This window comes from Brachycentrus maculatus, unplaced genomic scaffold (assembly GCF_059751285.1).
Source record: "Brachycentrus maculatus isolate JH-2025_06_01 unplaced genomic scaffold, ASM5975128v1 h1tg000166l, whole genome shotgun sequence".
Classification (NCBI taxonomy): Eukaryota; Metazoa; Arthropoda; class Insecta; order Trichoptera; family Brachycentridae; genus Brachycentrus; species Brachycentrus maculatus.
The window spans coordinates 2,058,197-2,073,016 of NW_028280919.1; the positions used below are offsets into that span (position 1 = coordinate 2,058,197).

At 31.5% G+C, this 14,820-nt stretch overlaps 1 protein-coding gene across 4 annotated transcripts in view; it reads left to right on the forward strand.

Moving 5' to 3' along the window:
- The window catches only part of bbc (choline/ethanolaminephosphotransferase 1 bbc), a 30,988-nt gene that overhangs the window by 5,463 nt on the left and 10,705 nt on the right, over positions 1 to 14,820 (forward strand). The window contains exons 3-7 of one of the 4 annotated variants that reach the window (XM_088261800.1): positions 1,593 to 1,751; positions 2,514 to 2,642; positions 13,196 to 13,354; positions 13,652 to 13,777; positions 14,275 to 14,434. In XM_088261800.1, the coding sequence (XP_088117926.1) occupies positions 1,593 to 1,751; positions 2,514 to 2,642; positions 13,196 to 13,354; positions 13,652 to 13,777; positions 14,275 to 14,434 (733 nt within the window). Of the gene's footprint in view, positions 1 to 1,592; positions 1,752 to 2,513; positions 2,643 to 2,997; positions 3,130 to 10,057; positions 10,190 to 13,195; positions 13,355 to 13,651; positions 13,778 to 14,274; positions 14,435 to 14,820 lie in introns of all 4 variants that reach the window. The other 3 variants (XM_088261798.1, XM_088261799.1, XM_088261801.1) reach the window with 3 other exon arrangements.

Consider the following 14,820-nt stretch of genomic DNA (forward strand, 5'->3'; position numbering starts at 1 on the left):
CAGTATTCGCCTCCGGCACCTATTTAAAATACATTCCAGTTTCTTGCTCTATGTTTTAGTGAGGTCTTACGACTAGTAAACAGCACTGTTAGGATGCAGGCATTAAAGAGGCGACTTTGGTTTTTGTCAAGTAAAGCAAAACTTTATCCTCCTCTTATTTGTCTCGTTGCATATTATTTTGACCTGTCAAAGATCGTTGACCGATTTTCTTTTCTGAAGTAATATGGTCTGATGTCTAAATGACATTATTAAATTGAAATAAACTTTATTGAATTAATTAATGAACTTTGATCTTAATGGCATTTTGAGCCTTGATGAAGTTATAAATTTCTAGTATATGTTATCATAATATTACGTTTTTTATTTAATTTTATATCATTAGTATTAAACTCATTATAACATGCAATTATTTTTTTTATTGCTTTTTACATTTTAATTGACTGAGATAGTGTTTACCAACTTATAAAACCAAGGGGTTCTCAACTGATTTTGTTTTTAACCAATTATTTCATTTTTAATTGGGTTTGTTTGATTCTTTTAACCTTTCCCTTACGGTGCTAAAAATTTCCGCGTGCAACGGTGATATGTATTTTGTACACCATACGAAAATGTGATTTAAAAACAGGAAAAACGTGAATATTCCAAAATGTTGCATTTATTGACCATACTTGAAGATGAAATGTAGCAATGTTAGCTGTGGTAAGTATCTGAAAACCAGAAAAAAAATATCGCAAGTAGCTGAAATAGCTAGCGTAGCGTCATGACCGCCACGTAAGACGATCTGCGCACTACTGGCGCTGTAAACACGCTATGACATGCGCATACCGTAAAGCATGGCAAGCATGCATTCACTATTTTTTTTTTTTTTTTTTTTTTTTTTTTATTTATTTATTTTTTTTTCATAATACATAGATACATTCACTGAGAAACGTTTGTGTATTAATGATTTTATTCCCGATTTTTTCACAAATTATTTAGTTCCATTCACTGAGAAACGTTTGTGTATTCATGATTTTATCCCCGATTTTTTCACAAATTGTTTAGTTCCGTCGGCTAGGCTACCATGCTGGAGGTCCCGGGTTCGATTCCCAAGAGGGTCAAAATTAATATTAGTGATTTTTCAGTCTAATATTTATTTAATATGACCCTGGACTGGTACCTGAAGCGGAAGGCTGATCACCTTCCCTTCGTGTATTTAACGATCAAGATAACACTGCTTCTATACGATGCAGTGCCCTATGCACCATTGGGGTGCGGATAAGGGTTAGAAGAAGCAAATATATTTATTGTAATACTTTTATGTAATACGTAATTATATTACGGAGGAATACAAAAATTCTGAGCCCGCATCTGTTATATTTTATATTGATATTCTCATTTTTAAAGTCGAGTTGTAGTAAATACATATCACCAGGAGAGAAAGGTTAAAGGAATTTTTAAACAGGGCCTTCAGTGACTCGGTACGATTTTGATCTGCGGACGGTTACTGGGTTTGGGGACCACTGTTGAAGATTATCTTCAAATTACTACAAAGGTCTTTTTAAAATGTGAATAGATTTGTTTTCTTGATTGTAAATTGATGTTATTTTCAGTGTTTTTGTGCAATAACACTGTTTTATTGCGCTCACTGGCAAACCTACGTTTCGGGAACGCTCAAATTTGGAAAAGTTGACGTCACCGAGGCGCAGTTTGCCATCATCATGATACACACAATATCTGCCATATTCGGATCTAGTATATGGCTGACGCCGGTACGTATACCTTTTCACTTTTTATTTTCTGGATTCTTACTTACTGTTACACCTACACACTTTACAAATTCACCATTTATTTTGTGAAAAGACTATTGAAGGGTAAAATCGTTGAATTGTAGATGCTGAAAAGGGTTTATTGACCCCAATGGTATTGAGAATTTGTTTGGATTCGTTCTGTAATTGATAATTAATCAATAAAATAAAACAGTAATTTAATGGAATATATTATACATATATTTATTTTATTATTTGTTTTCTTTGTCATCGTGATGTAACTTTTGACGTAAATTTTTTTAATAATCTGAAATAATTTATGCATTCTATGTATAAAATTTTATGTTGATTTAAACTTGGCTTTGTGGTACAGTTCGGTAGATGGTCGACTGCCAAACTAGCATTGTCGGTTTGATTCCTGGCATTCGCAAAATTTGTCTGGGTGTTCACCCCTCCTTTCTCGCAACTGCAGACAAGTCACTAAAATAGAGCCTTTGTGAGTTATTTCTTTAAATTAAAAAAAAACATATGCTGCAAAAAATATGTTGAAAATTTGATGAAAATTTTACAACTAATGACAATCTTCTTACGGAATAATCATATTATAAAAAATGCCAAAAATGAATTATTATTTTAAAGTTAAAAGGGGATCATATATTTAATAATAGTAGAGTTTGTTCAAGAAATATATATTTTTTGAGATGAATGTCACTCTGCATTTGTTTGTGTTGTTTAATAATGGTGTGGTGTTTGGTTTGGGTGAAGATCACCCAGAGTTTGGAGTTCCGTCACTCATTAGGTCTGATGACGATATTGTGCGCGTGTTACTCCCTGTTCAACGTGTTCTCCGTCATACTGGGAGGAGGAGTGGGCAAGAACGGCTCCACCGTGGCAGTAAGTTACCAATGGCCGTTCCGAAGAATGGGGGATATATTGGCTGTGTACCTACTTACCTAGTGTTGCGGAATGCATTCATCTCTGCAGAAGCAATTCTTTCTATCTCATGGTCCGATGTAAAAATATACTTTTGCATGTTTCAATTTACTTCTGGTGGATATCTATTTTGTTAATATCGGATGTCTTCACTCAGGTCATTAAATTCATCGGGTAAATTACAAACTGGGAGACTCGCAATTTCCATGTGCATATTTCAGGTTTGTTTGTCGATAGGATCGGAAGACATCTGGCCGCTGACTACCCGATTGAGAATGTATTGAAGGCAGCTTTCTGCTCTGCTTTGTATTCGCAGATCCGCTGGTTGGGCGTAGACTTGGCGTACACCATGTGTTGGGTGTTTTTCTGCGGATATCTGCAAATATTTCTAGCCTTCTGTCAGTCTTTCCAGCAAGGTGGCATAGGCAAAAATGGCTCAACAGTCGCTGTAAGATCAACCGTTTTAACCATTTTCAGTATCATATAAACGCATCTCAGATGCCCCTTTTCTTCAGGCATGGCAAGAGTTTAGCCCGAGTTTTGTTTCTAAATGTTTTCGTGGTGTTCGTTTATTCAATTACTGTATTATAATTAGTCAACCAAATTATCTTTAAATCCCTTCTTTAAAATTGTATGTATTCATTTTGCTTTTAAAATACAGAACTTAAAAAAGGAAAAAATAATAATACGTTATAATTGTAAGAAAAAAAAATAGGTGGAGTAGTATGGTGGTAAATGGAGAAAAGACGCTAACTGTTTGACTTATGCTTTATCCCTCCCTGTATAATCGAAACAACTCACATTGTGTCTGTTTAGATAAAATCACATCATTTTTAATCAATAGTCATAAAAAAATCATAAATTGTCACCTTAACACAAATTAACCCAATATTGGATAAAATTAAAATTTAACATAACGTTTTGCAGAAAGGTACGTAGTAAACAGAACAAGAAATGATTATTTTATTAAAATATATATTTTCAATAAATTAAAGCTTAGTCATACTTTTTAAAATTTATTATTAAATAGGTTTGTATATTATTAGATTAAAACCAATATTTTTAGCTTTTCCACTTTATTTTTATTTGACCAGCGACCGGGTTTCGTCGTTACCGACATCATCAGACTGGTCTATGTCGGTAACGACGAAACCCGGTCGCTGGTCAAATAAAAATAAAGTGGAAAAGCTAAAAATATTGGTTTTAATCTAATAATATATTAAAATGCAATTCCATCACGAAGTGTCAGTGGATAATATAAATCTGTTAAATAGGTTTGGTCAACCTTTAAATTATTGAAAATGATATTACATATGTATCTAGATATTACTCATAACTTAGAGATTGACGTGTGAATCAATTTATCGGCTTAATCCATAAGGTGTCAATTTTCATCTGAGATTACTGGACAGGAGAACTTTCCAATTTTATCATCAAGAGCAATTTATCAAAATATTTTTTCATTGTTCCATACGTATTCTGTACAAGGATAAAACAATAAATTGTAATCTTAACCAATATTCATTTAATCATACAATTTAAAAAAATAACAATAATATATATCTGGGCTATAATTTACATCTTTTAACAAAAATAACAATATTTTTCTGTCACCTTACTATTCACTAATTTTCAATCAATATTAACAATGTAACACCATTAGATTCTCATTGTTTATATTAGTGTTTTGAATAGAAACAAATTTAACCATTTCGAACACAAACTGTAAAAATAACTAGAATGGTATTTCCATGGGCAATAAAAGTTTAAAAAGAACTTTTCAGAAATTCCAAAACCCCTCATAATGTGGCTTGAATGCGTTTAATGGTACAAATGTTTGTATTTTTTTTCTTGATTATTTTTCGTGACACAAAATTATTTTTAACGAAATAATATACTTTTTGCTTACGATAAATAGAAATATTTCACAGTTGATAAAAAATAATTAGTTTGGAGTGAACTATCTACAATATTTTAAAGTATTAGTGCTGGACTAGTTTTGTCTGAAAGATTTGATGGTGCTTTTACTTAATTCATGTATGTATATCTGAGACTTCATATGAGGGTTTAAAGACGAACATCAGTTTAATTCCTGTTGTATTATGGACCCAATATAAAAACAGTCCTCAATCTCAACTTACTAAGATACAAACTTAATAAGAAAGAAGTAATCCGAGTGAATGTACCAAGTGTGAACATAAGATGTTTGAATTAGTGCAAGTGAATTCTCATTACTTTGGTTACACATTAGTGCTAGTAAAAGAGGTTTACTGTCAATATCAAATGCAAGTTACCTTATAGTTAGGATAGTATTTCAAAATACTATCCTAGTAATTGAGTGTCAGTCGTCTGGCTTTGAAATACCATTCTGGACCAACTGTTGTCAAAATACAGTCCTCGATTATTGAGTGTCATTTGTTTGATTTCAAAGTACCATTTTTGACTATTGAGCGTGAGTTATCTGTTGTCAAAATACAATCCTCTATTATTAATCGTCAGTTGTCTGCTTTCAAAATACGGTCCTTAGCATTAGATGGATATGGTGTGGTCAGACAGTATTTTTATGTTTATATTAAATAATTATCATATTCATAAATTTGTATATATTGTCCTTCTTTCTATTACATACTTCCTCACTTCTTGATGCTCTTATACTATCATTTCTGTCTGCTCGCTCATTCTTACCTTTCACTTATATAAAATAAACAACGGTTTCTACTTATTTAAAGCTAACATGGAATCGCTGAACAAATCCCTTTTAATAATCACTTGTGATTTACTTAATATGTACCTAAAAGTAAAAAATGAAACATAATTATTGTAATATATATGCAGGAAGATTATATGAAAATACTTTGTGTTACCGCTAACGGTACTGGAACACTTTTGATGAGGAAGATGGAAACGCGCAAACAATATAAAAATTACAAAACACAAGGGCGAGAAGAATAAAAAGACGCCAATAGAAACAGAGCGAACGCGACGTATGCACGTTTTGAATATTATTTAATCTGAGCACACAAAAATTTGTCCGCCACCCCTTATATACGATTTTAAAGGAGTTACATGTGGTGGGGACAATATTATAAACAAAATAAAAGTTGATGAACTGCGTCTCTTTGTTCTTCTCGCGTACATTTATGAATACTATTTTAATACAATGTCCGCCTCCGTAGTGTAATGGTCAGCACGCTCGGCTACCGTTCTGGAGGTCCCGGGTTCGATTCCCAAGGGGAGTAAAATAAATATAAGTGATTTTTTCACTGTCATATTTATTCAATATTACCCTGGACTGGTACCTGAAGCGGAGGGCTGATCACCTTTCCTTCATGTGTAAACGATCAAGATAACACTGCGTTTATATGACGCAGTGCCCTATGCACCATTGGGGTGCGGATAAGGGTTTTATTATATATTTTATTTTAATACATAAATTATTCTGAAAAATACACAGATTTTGGCCGAAACACTTCGTATTGTATAAAGTACAGTATAACATATTTTATATTTTTTCATACAATCAACTTTTGTATTTTATATGAATTCTTGGACTCGCTTGTAATTTTCATGCTTGAATATTTTTAGATATTAGATTTTCAGGTGAAATAAGTCAAAAAGGATTTGTTCAGAGCTTCTAATGTTTGCTACTAATTACGTTACATTTTTATCTCCATGTTACAACTCACCATAATTGATTTGCGCATTATTGGTGCTATTCTGCTACTACAGGTTTATATATATATATATATATATATATATATATATATATATATATATATATATATATATATATATATATATATTTTTTTTTTTTTTTAAATTTTGTTTAACTCTCAATTTATTATCCTATAATTTAGTGGGACAACAAATCATTTGTAATTTAGCCAGGTATTTATGTGGACAAAATCTACATATGTATCATAAAATTTTAAGGTACCCAATATTAGCACCTCAATTTTTCATGTATCAGTATTATCTTTATGTTAGTATAATTTGACAAATTAAATTTGAAATAATTATTACAATTATAAAATTTAAAACATAAAACAAAATATAATAGTGAATAGTAAATTACATATTGCACATTGAAAGTGGCTACATATTTGTAAAAAAAAACAAAGAAAAGCTCATCAGTAAAAAAAAAAAATTGAAAAATGTATTGAAACCTACTGTATAGTTTTTTTTAAATCTATATTAATTGTATCTTTTGTCATCGCTTTGAAATACAGTGACTTGACTCTCTATTCATCAGAATCACTTTAACTGGAAACGTTTTAACTTAGATGTTTAAAACATTCCAGACAAATGTTTTCTTTTTTTCAGTGTCCAAAATGCTCATTTAAATATTACGTAATTTAAAGAAAGTTTCTGCATTTTATTTGTGCCCGTCGCAACAAGTTGACGGTTATTTTTTGTTGAAGTAATTGCCGACTGTGTCCTGTATTGGATTTATATAAGCCAGTCAAACAATAGGGAAAAATTAACAATCATAAACAAATTGGAGTTTTGTGAACACGACCATTTAAAGATAATGTTTTTATGAAGTGATGCAAGTAGGCGCTACACAGCGGCGAATTTTCTGTCTTGAGCTGAGAAATTTATTTTTAAGGTTGTCATTTAGATGGAGGCTGGATTAACCAATTAATAAAGGCTCAATGGGCTGACCGATGTTGACCCGAAGGTCCAACGTAGCATATGATTATCGGCTATTATCTGCTAGTTTGTAATTATTTATTACAACTCTGTTTAGCTATGATATTATGTGTATTTTAAAAATGGAATTCTAATACATTTTTTTTGAGAAAACAGTTGATAAAAGATATGTATTTATTAACTTGAAAAAAATTATAATACATATCGATTTGTGCAACAGTTTGTGAGAATTTTGCATTTTTAAGCAATGTTTATTCTTAAACAAATTTTTAATTTTAACTGCCCTACACTTATGAACGTACGTGATATGCGTGGTTTTTTTTCACCATTCCGCGCTAACCAGTATAACCTACACGCACGAGAAAAAAGATATCTGTTCCAAACATATTTAATGCATACCGGATACACTGACAAATTTTTGTCAGGTTTCATACCTGACAATATTTTGTGACAACATACGTGATTTTTTTGCTTGTTTATAAAAAATATGCCTGAAAATAACCCAAAGGTAGGGTGGTTAAAACTGTTCCACATTTGACAAGAAAAGGATGAATGTGGTGCCGATTATTAATTCAATTCTTTCTGGGTAATAAGTAGCACATTTTTAAAAAATATCTAGGTGTAAATATTCCCTTTTTTGTATAAATTAAACTTAACTTCTTAATGAAATTTTCTGATCAATTATACTTATTATTTTCAATGATATAGGTTTTGAGACCCATGTATATTATCATAATGAGACTTAATATATTATTAAATTAAAACCAATATTTTTAGCTTTTCCACTTTATTTTTATTTGACCAGCGACAGGGTTTCGTCGTTACCGACATCACCAGTCTGATGATGTCGGTAACGACGAAACCCGGTTGCTGGTCAAATAAAAATAAAGTGGAAAAGCTAAAAATATTGGTTTTAATTTAATAATATATTAAAATGCAATTCCATCACGAAGTGTCAGTGGATAATATAAATCTATAATGAGACTTGTTTAGTGAGCTACAATTATTTCAATTACTATTTCCAAAATTAATTTAAAAAAAAATCAAAAATATGATACATAGTTTTAAATCCTCATCTCATAATCTTCCTACATCATTACTTGGGTGAAGACTTGGTATTCAGATTGGTAGAGAGAAAAGAGATATCCACACACAGAATCGGTTTTCTTGAGATGAGAAACAAAAAGAATTGTTGCTGGTGTCATTGTATCCTATTTAAACCGTTCTAATTGAACATTCATTTACTAATATTTTATTTCATAACAAAACTGAACATGACTAACTAGATTTTCACTTGCTTAAGTTTTGTATTTACATCATTCCATGTTGAATATTTTCACGAGGTGATTGGTAGTATGTTACGAAATGTCACAAAATGGGCTTACACACTTTGAATCATTAGGATATATCAGAAGACATGCATATTTTTTTTATCGTAATGTCTAAAATTGGTAGCTGTTACGGTCCAGGTTATGTGGAGCGATGGAATCACAAACAAAATTTACGATTCGGTTTGTCATTTGTACACATTTTTTTTAAATGTCTTGCTCCCAATTGATCTCAATCGAAACTATGGTCTGATTTACATCTACTTGTTTATCTCTCTTTATAACAAAGATAGGCCATCGTATGACCTTGGCAGTGGTGTAGTGCATAATATTTCTAAATGTTAACATCCACCGCATCCTTAATCTCCTCACAGGATAACAATTTTCTGTATAAAGTTCAATCTAACAGGCCATATACTTTATACATTTTTTGGAACCTCTGTTTTGTGATCATATGCCCTTACATGTTCAGTTAAAAAAAGAGATTCTGATCATACTAGAATGAAAAACAAAAATAAAAAACTATTTGCGATTCTTATGCAATTCTTATTTTAGTAATACACTAAGACCTCACTTTGCGTCGTTGATACATTCCAAAACATCGGGACGCAAATTGAAACAACGCAAAGTGAATTGCTATTTTCCATTGGAAATCATATAAACATCAAAAATAGCGAAAATGAGTCTTAATTCAGTAACGACGAAAACTTCGAAGAAACGCAAAGTGAAACGACGCAAAGCGAGGTCTGAGTGTAGGTGTTTTACATCATAAAAGCATTTTTATACTGTGTTGTAAACTTTAAGTGAATTTACCAAATATACGTAAACATATGTAGAGGCTTTAGTTTATACATATTCTGTATATCGTCTAGTACGCCCGAGTAATATTTTAGTTCTGAAGAATCACAGGATGGTTTTTTTCAAAGGTAAAATGGTACTTGGGTGTAAAAGGTAATTAATACTATGTTCTAGTTTACGATACATTATAAAAATACCCTTATGAAATGTTACATCATCTCTCATTTAAATGAAAATTGCTAGTAGAATCACTCATACATTTTTTTATCTGGTTATTTATAATACGAGATGTAATTCCGCAAAGTAAGCGCTTCTTCATCGAATAATTCCAGTCACCTTGAGAGTATTAGACATGTAGTGATTTGGGATCTCTAATAAACCATGTTTCTAATATTAATTTGAATGCATGAAATTTCTCGTTTTGGACGCTGCGTGTGCTGTGTTGCCTGGCTGTCTGGTCCCCTTCGCTGCCCGATGATGGCTGGAACACCTAACCCCCGACACCCAATGCATGAACCGACAATAACCTAAATACTAAACATTATAAATGGTTACAAATGGTCTCCTGTCCGCGCGACTCGGGTTTCTGCCTCACAGATACCATACGTGAACCTCAAGTTGTACATTCTGCCCTTTTACATGAGCGTGTTTGTGTCCATTTATCTGGGGGTTAGCTATGCGGTTGTCATCTTTACCGGCGGGGTTGGAAAAAACGGTTCCACAGTTGCTGTAAGATCAATGTCTTTACATATATAAATAATTTGCTTCACTGTTTTTTCACCAACCCTCATTTTACTTTGATCCTATTAGCTTTTGCACTGCAGCACACGTTATGATAATAGTTTTATATTTTTATAATACATGTTTCGTTGTAACAGCTTTTGTGTGTTGTAAAATGTTTGTCCGTCTTTGTTGAAAATATTCACCTTTCACGTAGATTATAGTTGTGTATTTATTTTGAAATTTGGTGCTTTTTTTAACGATTGCCATTTTATCGGTGGTGGTAGATTTTAAATTTAAATTGAAATTGTGTGGGAATATGTACATTTTTATATTCTGATATTACCGAGTACGGAGGGAGAGTCTGCATTTGAAGTAAGCGGGAAAAATAAATTAGCATTTTTCCCATGTGGATTGCTATTATGTAAGTACGTTTTTAGTGAGTTATCTTCAAATCACTTTAAGTATTTTTTATTCAGATTCTTGTCATTTGGGCAGTACCTTTAATATTATACTTAAAAATATAACATACTATATGAATATAACTTTTGAAAAAACTAAACGCAGAATCAAAATCATAAAATACTGACAAATTTCAGTCACTTGCTTTGAGCTTTATGTATATATTTTCAAATATATCTACATTTTTATACAATCTGTGCAATGCATATGTTATAATTTGAGGTCTCAGGCTAAAAAGGGGCGAGTAAGAAATAACAGCTTTTAACTGAATAAACTCCTTCAATAATTGGTTTATAAAAACAAACAATTATTACACCAATTTACATTTCCTCAAAGCGTAATATAAACTTAATTTTTTTATAGCTTTAGTTTGGTTCTTGTCATCTTGAGCTCTCTGATTATGATATCCTTTTAAATACATATTGTACTGGTTTATTATATTTTGTGTTTATCAATAGACGCATTGTTTATTTGCTTTCTGTTAAAGGTACATTAGCATGTTTATTACTACATATAAATATCCCTATTGAATGATGCTTATTAAATTTAACAATATTGTAGGCATGTCTTGTGTTTATACATATGTACTTATTTAGAAATCAGATCTCTTCTCAGCATGAATATTTTATAATAACTATTAGAAAATTTACTTTCTCCTTTTAGTTAAAAGATCTACTATAACTCGTTACAAAAAATCTTCTGATTTATTTATTCAAATCATTATTTTACTGTTTATATTTTTATCATTTAAAAAATCTCTCAAAATCAATTTAATGTAAGTTCAGATATGATTTTCTTAATGTAATTTTACCTGCTTACATTTGTGTGCTGAATTTATGATTAATGGTTATTTTAATAAGCTAGTGAATGATTCAATGTCTCGGGTTAGATCTTGTTTATGTTTTTTTTAATGTTTATGAAAATGTTTTTTTTTTTAAATTTCTGATTTAACAACTTTTACACAATGTCCCTAAACTAATGGATGTTTTTCTGAGATGCCTTTTAAAACTAATACTTTTCTAGCAATGCCTAATGCTATTTATAATGTCTGTCCGCCTGTGATGGTTAGCGCTTTTAGCTACCGCGCTGGAGATCCCGGGTTCAATTCCCAGAGGGGTCAGAATAAATATGGGTGATTTTTCACTCCCAACATTTATTTAATATCTTGCTTGATTGGTGCGCAGGACTGATCACCTTGCCTCAACGTTATTAACTGTCTAGATAACCCTGTGTTGATAATATGCAGTACTGTATGCACCATTAGGTGTGTATAAGGGTTAGAAGAAAAAGATTTATAATTTAGTTGCTATATTAATTTTCTTGTGCCTATGTACAACAGCATGCTTCAAGCAAACCAAATATTTATGTATTAAATTATTATGTCGCTATGTCCAGCTCCATAGTAAAGTGGTAAATGCGTTTGGTTACCGCGCTGAAAGTGAAGGTACCCGGGTTTGATTCCCAGGGGGCGCAAAATGAATGTGAAGCTATATTTTTATTCTAATTTTTATTCAATGTTAATCTGGACTTATTACCTTACTTTCGTGAGATTAATTATCAAGTCACCAAAACACCATCAATTCAATTCAGTGCCCTATGCACCATAGTTTGTGAATGAGGGTCAGAAGAAAAAATATTTTAACAAAATATTGCATCCATAGTTATGTGACATTGATTTAATTTTGAATGAATTATTTTTTTACATTAATTTAATTAATTAGTTTAAACCTATTCAATAAATTCATCTAGAAAAGGGTGTCATCTAATGTTGTAATATAATGTAGGAAAACAATTTATTGCATTTATTCTGATGTGTTTAAATACAATAATATTTATTGTAGAAATAAACCTCGTTTTTCCAATAATTATTTTAGGCATTTCTTTTTAAACTAATTTAACCCGATCACCATGGCACTCGCTTGTCTGTGTGCGGGTAAGAAACCCAAGATTGAAACCTTAATTTTTCGTTATATTTAAACAAAAAATCTTATTATTCATGTTATTAAAATCTGTCTAAATATTGCTGAAGAAAAATATTATTTCTTATAGTTGAAATGATAATCTTGGCGGTTGCTATTGGCGGATAAAATATATCTGCATCTCGCTCGCGTCAGGTGATGCGATAGTAACTCATTGCTCATGTTTAAAAATGAGAGGGATACAATAAAAATGTTTCTTTACATATTTTATTGGATATCGTCATGTTATTTAAAACCTAGGCTTATAAATTATTTTCGAAAATGTTTATGAGTCCCTTATATATCTGGTATTGCAATGAGAAAATGAATTATTTATTTAAAATTATATATTTATAAAAAAGTATTAGTTTGTGCCACGTAGTGTGTATTCCACAACGGCTAGAGATGCAGGGATCGGGTTAAATTGGAATATTTCCAATTCATTCGTATTAAACTCAAAAGATGATCATAATTTTTGCATAGTTTATTGATACATTTTTGAAAATATTTAATATATATTTTCAAATTAGCTGATGAAGAGTAAAATATAAATGTTGTTTTTTATCAATTCTAATACTTTTTCGAATTTTTTCAGGGAACTAGTGTATTATCACCAGTTATACCATTCTCAATGGTTATAATTCCTGCCTTTATAATTTATCAAAAGAGTGAATCTCATGTGTATGAAAACAACCCTTGTTTATACATAATTGCTTTTGGTATGGTTGCTGCCAAAGTCACAAACCGTCTGGTGGTAAGTAAAATGACATTTTACTAAAATATTTAATACATGTCTCAGTAGAAAACAAACAACTTTTTATACATACATATTTCAGTCACATATTATTACATTACAGTCATGAACATTAAGGTGGCCTCCCCCAAATGTGAAACTATTTCTTTATTGAAGGGGCAGCATACCTTAACAAATTATTTTTAAATTATAGAAAAAGTCCTTTTCAGGATGACTTTTAAACATATACAAGATGACGTTGCTAACATGCACACTAAAAATATTACAATTATTAATTGAAATGAACTGTCATTCCAGGTAGCTCATATGACCAAGAGTGAAATGGAGTATTTGGATTGGTCCCTCATGGGCCCGGCGATGCTCTTCTTGAACCAGTATTTTAATAACGCAATACCAGAGTATTATGTCTTATGGATGTGTTTGGTAAGTATACATGTGTTACATCTTTCGTTTCCAACTCCACACCAATCTGTCATTGCAAATAATCTCTTCCATGTTCATACACGCCTACCTATTCCATCTACTGACCTGACCACTTTCACTCGGTCTTCCTCTGTTCCTATTTCCAACTATATTTGTCTCATAAATTTGATGCACTCACTCATTCGTTCTACATGTTCAAACTATCTACACATCTTTCTTAATTTAATCGATAATGCTTATATTTTTTCCTTATATCACCATTCAAACATCATTTTATTACATATTTGTCTGAGATCGCATTTTGACTCTATTCAGTCTACTTTCATCCTTCTTTTGCCAACTCCACGCTTTACTTCCATAAATCAACTAACCCTACATTAATATTTGAAGTTATTAAGAGTTTTTTTTCCTTTCCACGAAATTGTCTTCTTGCGGTATGCTTGGTGAATATGTATTAAATTACCTGCATCGCTGACGAGTCTGTCTTTCTGTTCCAGATTTGGGTGCTCGTAGACCTCACGAGGTACAGCTCCCAGATTTGCATCGAGATCTGTGATTACTTAAAGATAAGATTGTTCCACATACCGTACCCGCCGCCGATGCTGAAAAACAACACCAGCCAGACAGTGGTGTCGGCCGCGTCGTTAGACAAAAATGGTACGAATACTCGTAGCAGGACCAGGGCTAGAAAACAACTAAGTCAAAACAATTAACATTATTTATACTTTAGTCAATGCCACTAATCCACTACTTTTAGGTGTCTCGCATTATCATTAATCACTAATAGTAATATTTCAATGTTCCATATGCATGACCTCTCTAATTCCTTTTCTCAATTGCTCTTTTCCAATATTATACTCGCAATATTTCAACTTTATTTTGTCAGACCTAATCATGTTTTAGAATGTGTTTCAATTTCAAGTTTGCTACAGTATGACGGTTACTCTGTACATAAGATGCTTAGTAATAAACGGAAATTTGGCAGAAATCGACTTACGCATCTTTTGACGCCTTCTATGTATCTCAGATGAAAATAATGTTGT